General features: G+C 38.8%; 1 protein-coding gene across 1 annotated transcript in view; it reads left to right on the forward strand.

The window, feature by feature from the left end:
- The first annotated feature begins 945 nt into the window (after nt 1–945).
- The window catches only part of LOC134179820 (protein Smaug homolog 2-like), a 17,666-nt gene continuing 12,127 nt past the window's right edge, over nt 946–6,484 (forward strand). The window contains exons 1-3 of the mRNA XM_062646790.1: nt 946–1,383; nt 5,317–5,402; nt 5,459–5,565. Coding sequence (XP_062502774.1) covers nt 1,080–1,383; nt 5,317–5,402; nt 5,459–5,565 — 497 coding nt within the window. The 5' untranslated portion in view covers nt 946–1,079. The remainder of the gene's footprint in view (nt 1,384–5,316; nt 5,403–5,458; nt 5,566–6,484) is intronic.

A 6,484-nucleotide genomic window follows, 5' to 3' on the forward strand; every position in this document is an offset into this window, starting at 1 on the left:
GAGGATGATGGCTGCTCTTTAGATGAAAGAAAAGACTAGATTAATTACTATGTCAAACCTGGTTGTGTGAAGTATACAGCTGTTTGTTTAAAGTACATGTAACAGTAGTGAAATGTGGTTACATATGTATTGTTACTACTGCACCTATGTTGTTACTAAAGTGGCCTACATAATGTTCACTGTAGCATTTGTGGTCTTTGCAATTTTACCCTGTGTACAGTGGAGTACAGAGGCACTTGCTAAACCCCACTATTAAAGGAACAGTTCGGCCACATGCATTAGTAAATTGTGCCCCGCATAAACCTTTGATTGTTGGTTACCAATAATCAAATTGAGACATTTGACGCATTGGCAGAACGAGATATGATTACGTATGCTTTTAACTGATTAAATGATAAATTCTATCGGACGAGTTTGTAACTTTTTCGATCGATTGGGACTCCAACTCCTAAACTACCTACCCTAGATTGCAGTGTGCATAGTGTGCTGTTTGGTTCAGTAGCTGAAACAGTCTTGCACAACTTACTCATACTATCAGGCGGGCAATGCTTTTTTCAGCGTGACGCTGAAGAGGGTTTTCTCGTCATCATGTGTAATGTCACATGACATCGACAGCATGTCTGATTCTGGGGAAGTGCTGTGGATGACGAAACAGATCCGGATGCCAATACCGCTCACCTCCTTATCCTGTTACTAGTGTTCATGTGGGACAAACCACGTATGAACAGCTGTTTATACCACACACCGAAGGGGCCCTGTTGTAAAAACTGGACTCAACTGTAACTTCACCTTGCAGTTCTTGTCACTTCCATCGATGCAGCCATTGCTTTTTTGCCGCAAATGTACAACATTAGTGCGCGTCTCTGAAATCTCGAGTTAACGTAAATCTCTGAAATGTCTCTTTAACTGCCATGCCATTTTCAAGCATGTAGATATACAGTATTAAATTATCAAGTGTCACCAAATGTTAAGATGACTGTTGAATGTGATAGGTTATCATTTAATAATTGGTTTTATTAGCATTTGTAATCATATAGTTACAGTGCTTTGCATAGGAAATTGGGCAACCTGGCAAGCAGATGTATCAGGTAGTACAAGAATTAAAGACCATAGTGTTGACACCTATTAGACCTGGTGGAGCTAAATTGCCACATCATGATATAACTGTGAGCAGATCTAATCAGAAATCTGGAGAAGCTGACAGGGCAAATGGTGAATTACGATGGAATTGTGAAAGTCTAACAACTGATGGAAAGGGTCAGAATAGTGAATCAGAATCTAAACCTGTGAAACAGGACTCTTCAGCCGGCAAGCACTGTTTACCACTTGATGAGTCCCTGGAAAGAAATCTAGCAGACAAATTTATTGCAGTGCTTGAAAAAGGTTAGCATATTAGTAGCAAGAACTGGTAAGTGGTAAAATGTTGTAATATTTCTTGGGTACTACATGATGTATGTACGTATGACTAGGTTTTTATGTTCTTTGTGTGAATTATCAGTTTCTTGTTGGGGTTGTTTGACAATTTCAAGAACATACAAAGTGTGTGCAGGCTAGGGGGAGGGGTAGAGACAACAGTACGGTTTCAAAACTGTTGACAGGAATTCGAAAGTTGATGAATATTTTCTTGTGTTCAACTCAGTTGCATTGTAGTGTACTGACAGAAACCCAGATATACATGCATTGAGACAACAGGTACGAATGACTTTGTGTGGTCCATTGATTCGACACGGCAATTACTCAACAACACTCACTGCTTTGGTATTTTGTTGAAACGTGCTCTTCACGTGTCTATTAGGAAGGTGGTATTCGGCGATTACTTGGAGACCGGCTGCTAATAGCGGTACGAGAACTGGCGGTCCAGCGCTAAAATGGGGGCCGGCGTTAAAATGAGGAAATGTCGTACATTGACATAAGCAGCTTGCACAATTTTGCTAAACATACTAGATAAAATATGCTAAGGCAGTATTGAAAATTAATCATTGCAGTGGATGACAGTGTCTGGAATGTTGTGCATTTACCATCTGGGAATTGCTGTTGTGTTTAACAGTAAATGCAAATCACTATATGTATGTGTTGCAATGGCACTTAAGTGGAGTACATGAATTACCTTGAAATCTAGTCATGCAGTTTACCTGGATGCAGAAAATTGTTGGACAGAGTGTCTGACAGTTTTATGTAGCACCTAGTAAGTGCTCTAGAATTGGTTGGCAAACATTTCATGGTTGACATCTGTGTCTTGGAGATCTGCAAAAGGATTATTTATAATTTGGCGTAATATGTAATTGCATGAAGCAATTGAGCTAGTTGTAATTTCATGCAAGTTGTGTGTAGGTGTGTTTTAGAAAAGAAGTATACTAAATCTTATGTCTCATGTATTAAGTAATGTGTAATAATGTCAATGAAATGACATACAGTAAGCTCTTGTGCCAAAGAACACGACTGACAGCCCTCCAGGCTAGCCATGTATTTTTATTTTTTTTACAGAGTTAGGCTATGTTCTTGCCTTTCGTTTGTATTGTCACTTGACAACTTGACGACATCATGTGATAGGCCTACCATTTATAGTCATTTTGAGAACTAGAAAAAACCACCTCTTGTGTGGACATATAGATTGCTGCATGCGTCTTGCCTTGGTTACTCTGTATGTGTAGCTCCAGAGCTGTACATGAAGGTATCGAAGTAGTGTGTATACATGTACATTGTATACTGAAGAAATTTTAGACAAAAAGACAGTTGACGTTCTTATTTTCAGGCTGCACTGTCTTCGGCACGTGAGCTTCCTAGGCTTTTAGTAAGAGAGAGTTTGGCCGGCTGTTGTTATCTTTTATCCAGGTGGTGTACTACACCATTTCCAGATCAATTCAAATTTGTAACAGTTCAAGTTCATACTTTGTCATTTTTCAAATTGGCATTACAGTATGTCAAATCAGATTCATTCACAGTCATTTCAAATTGTCACTTGTCATTTCAAATTGGTCACTTGTCATTTTAAATTGATTGGTTACTTGTCATTTCAAATTTATTCACAGTCATTTTAAATTGTCACTTGTCATTTTAAATTGTCACTTGTCATTTCAAAGTGGTCACTTGTCATTTCAAATTCATTCAGTCATTTCAAATCTGTCATTAGTCATTTCAAATTCATGTACTTTGTCATGAAACATTATGGTGTAAATTCATGTCGATTACACTGCTTTTGGTTTGGTAGTTTAGATTGAGCAAACTTTTGGAGTAGTTTACTAATTAGACTATTCTGAAGACTGTATCAAGAAGACAGACTTTCTCTGTACAACACCCGTCCACCGAGCACAACACATGCAGGTAGCACATAAATGCCAAATTATGAAAGAAGTTTCTAAAGAAGCAGTTGAATCAAGTTTAGATCTACTGATACATGTAGTTGTCCATTGTTTAGTCAAGGCACTGGCCAACCTTTATTGTAATTTGGACAGAGGTGATCTCCCTCTTGGAAATCAACATGAGATGACTTAATTAACTTGGTGTTGTGTTTCATTGTGTACTGTAACGCTGTAGAATATTGTTTGTGTGATGCAGTGTATTTGCTCAGTTTACAGAATGAAGTGTATGTATGTCTGGTTTCAATCTATTGTGATCAATTGGTAGAATCGCAGTTATGTGCAATTGACATAGATATGAGTCAGTAGCAAATTTGAAATGACTCATGACAGATTTGAAATGACTGAATGAATTTGAACTGACAATTGACCAATTTGCAGTGACTTTGAATGAATCTGATTTGACATAATGCCAATTTGAAATGACAAAGTATGAACTCAACTGACTATGAATTTGAACTGACAAAGTACGAATTTGAATTGACATAATGCAAATTTGAAGTGAATTTGAAGTGGCTATGAACAAATTTGATATGGAAATGGTGTAGTGACTTAAAGGTGCAAGGTCACACTCGGACATGCACACTGCATCCCTTTGAAAGGGTGCACTTTTTCAAACACTCAGTAACCTCGAGGACTTAGACGCTCTAATTTGCACTGCAGGAAAGCTTACTGAAGTCTCTCTATAGCCTGAATTGGAACAATCAAGACGTTGCAGTATGAGGTTGCGTTAGCCCGTGACTCTGGTAGCTAAATTCTAGGCTTTTTAGATGTAGTTCTCGGAATTTTTCACACTGCAGTTTTGGTAAAATTTGACAAGCACCCTCACACTTTGAGCCAGATCAGAGTTTCTTGCGCTCTGCACATGACCAGAAACTACACGTCGCGTTTCCGTATGTGGCATCTGCCGTAGTCACATCTTTATCTCAGAGTAACCAAGCGCATTCTGTTCGCAGTGAGCACCAAAAATTTGTATTGTTTAAAGCTTAAACTGCTGCCGAGCCTGTCAATCGACACCTAAATAGCCGGCTTTGGAGTAATTTTGTCTATTGACGTTTGCGAATGTGCAACATATGAAAGGCATTTGAAGGGCTTACTGGCGATCGAAACTGATTTCTTGCCAGGACACTTGAACATATGCACATACAATAGCTACGATGCAAAAGCTACCTCACTTGAGATCGGCTCAAGTGCACATATCCCACATGATCCTGCACCTTTAAAGGGCCACTGACATGAAAAACCCAAAAATTATTTTAATTTTGATATGATAGTTCTAAAGGTTTACATACCTGGAAAAATAATTTTAGATTATTAAAAGCAAGGTTTCTATAAGAAAATTGCACGGTCATGTGCTTCTGGTTTATTGCATCCGGTTTCGAGCAGTAGATTCGTGGCATGTACATATAACATAATAGTGAGAATGGATGTCGCGTTAGCGTAAAACGTTTTGATGACTAGCTCAGGCAGTGATCGTGACAGAGCAAGTTGCTTTAGTGATGAAGACGGCAGCGATCTCAAGAAAGCTTTGTGTGATTATACCCTTCACGAGGTCTTTGTTTGGGGTCTTCGGAGACCTAAAGAGCCTCACACCTTTGTGCTATAGCACCCAGCTGCCACACATCGTCTGCCCATTCTAATGCGACATCCATTCTCACTTTTACGTCATATGTACATGCCCCGGATCTATTGCTCGAAACCGGATGCAATAAATTGGAAGCACGTTACGGTGCAATTTTCTTATAGAAACCTTGCTTTTTACAATAATCAAAATTGTTTTTTCCGTTATGTACACCTTTAGAGCTATCATATAGAAATGTAAAATAATTTTTGATTTTCGCATGTCAGTGTCATTTTTGCATGTCAGTGTCATTTTTGCATGTCAGTGGCCTTTTAATGGGTTATGCGTGATTTCTTATGCATGTAGTGGTTCAGGTTCCAGTGTTTTTTGTTTATGCAGTTTTTCACTACTTGTTAAAGAATGGGGGAGATGATGAAACACTTTCTGTGTTTGCAACAGTATTGGACATGATGTTGAAGAAAGAAGTATTGTTGTCTTAGTGCTTTTAGATATCCCTGTCACAATGTGTTTATCATTTAAGGCTTTCACTGTGGAGCAGAGGAAGCAAGTGTTTGCTTGGCGACAGCATTGCCAACAAGAACCACGAAGAGTGCAGCGACGATTTACAGAACCAAAGGCTGGATTTAGGTAAGTTGGTGGTCTGAGCTGTAACATACTAGGTGTTGTAGTTGAGGTGTCTAATTGCTGAACAGAAATCCTCATGCATTCTGACACTTTTAAAATTGGTATGGTCTATCTAGACCTGCTAGTGTGAGGAGTTAGTTGCTGGTGTTTACACTGTGTGTGTCATTGCTATCTGGTGCCATTTCGTGGTATTTTCGTATTTATGTTTCAGTTAGTCTGTTGCAGTAGAGTTTGAACTCTTTCACTTAAGCTTGTGAGTACACTCACAAATTTTCTATTTTTGTATGATAAACTACATTTGTGTATTTGTTTGTCCATTTGTTTGTCTGTCTGTCTCGCTGTGTGGTTCTGTTTGTTGTGCTGTTTGGTAACAGTGGTAACCAGGTTTAGCCTGGTCTCAAAATTCCACCTTACAATTGGCTGTCTAATAGACAGATTGAGTAGCACTTGTTAAGTAGGCATTCTGATGTCTTTGCTTGTGAGGTCTGTGTGGTTTCTAAGTTCTAATCAAGCCTTCTACGTAACTGCCACTTGAACTCCACTAACGAGCTAGCTTTAATCATGCACTTGGTAGGCAGATGTGGCTCTTTTTAATGCTACTTAGTTATATCTATTAGGTCAGTTCACAGGACCTGGTGCGGCCTTTATACAAGACTAGCTGAATAGTTGGTTCTCCTCTCCACGGCAGATTAGATTATTAGTTGTTAGTTAATTAATCTAACGTTGTATGCAAATTTATGTTGCATGAGTAGCCTGTTGTGAGAATTCATTATGAAGTATATCTCGTTCACATGTGTTTTCCTCCGTTCCGAAGAATTATCAGCGGGACAGAATTTCATGGTGTTTTGCTCAGAGTTATATTCCGCTTAATTATATCCTATTCTGAGAATTAGCGGCAATCGAGTATCCAAGTCTATGTGCC

This window comes from Corticium candelabrum, chromosome 5 (genome assembly GCF_963422355.1).
Source record: "Corticium candelabrum chromosome 5, ooCorCand1.1, whole genome shotgun sequence".
In the NCBI taxonomy this organism is placed as follows: Eukaryota; Metazoa; Porifera; class Homoscleromorpha; order Homosclerophorida; family Plakinidae; genus Corticium; species Corticium candelabrum.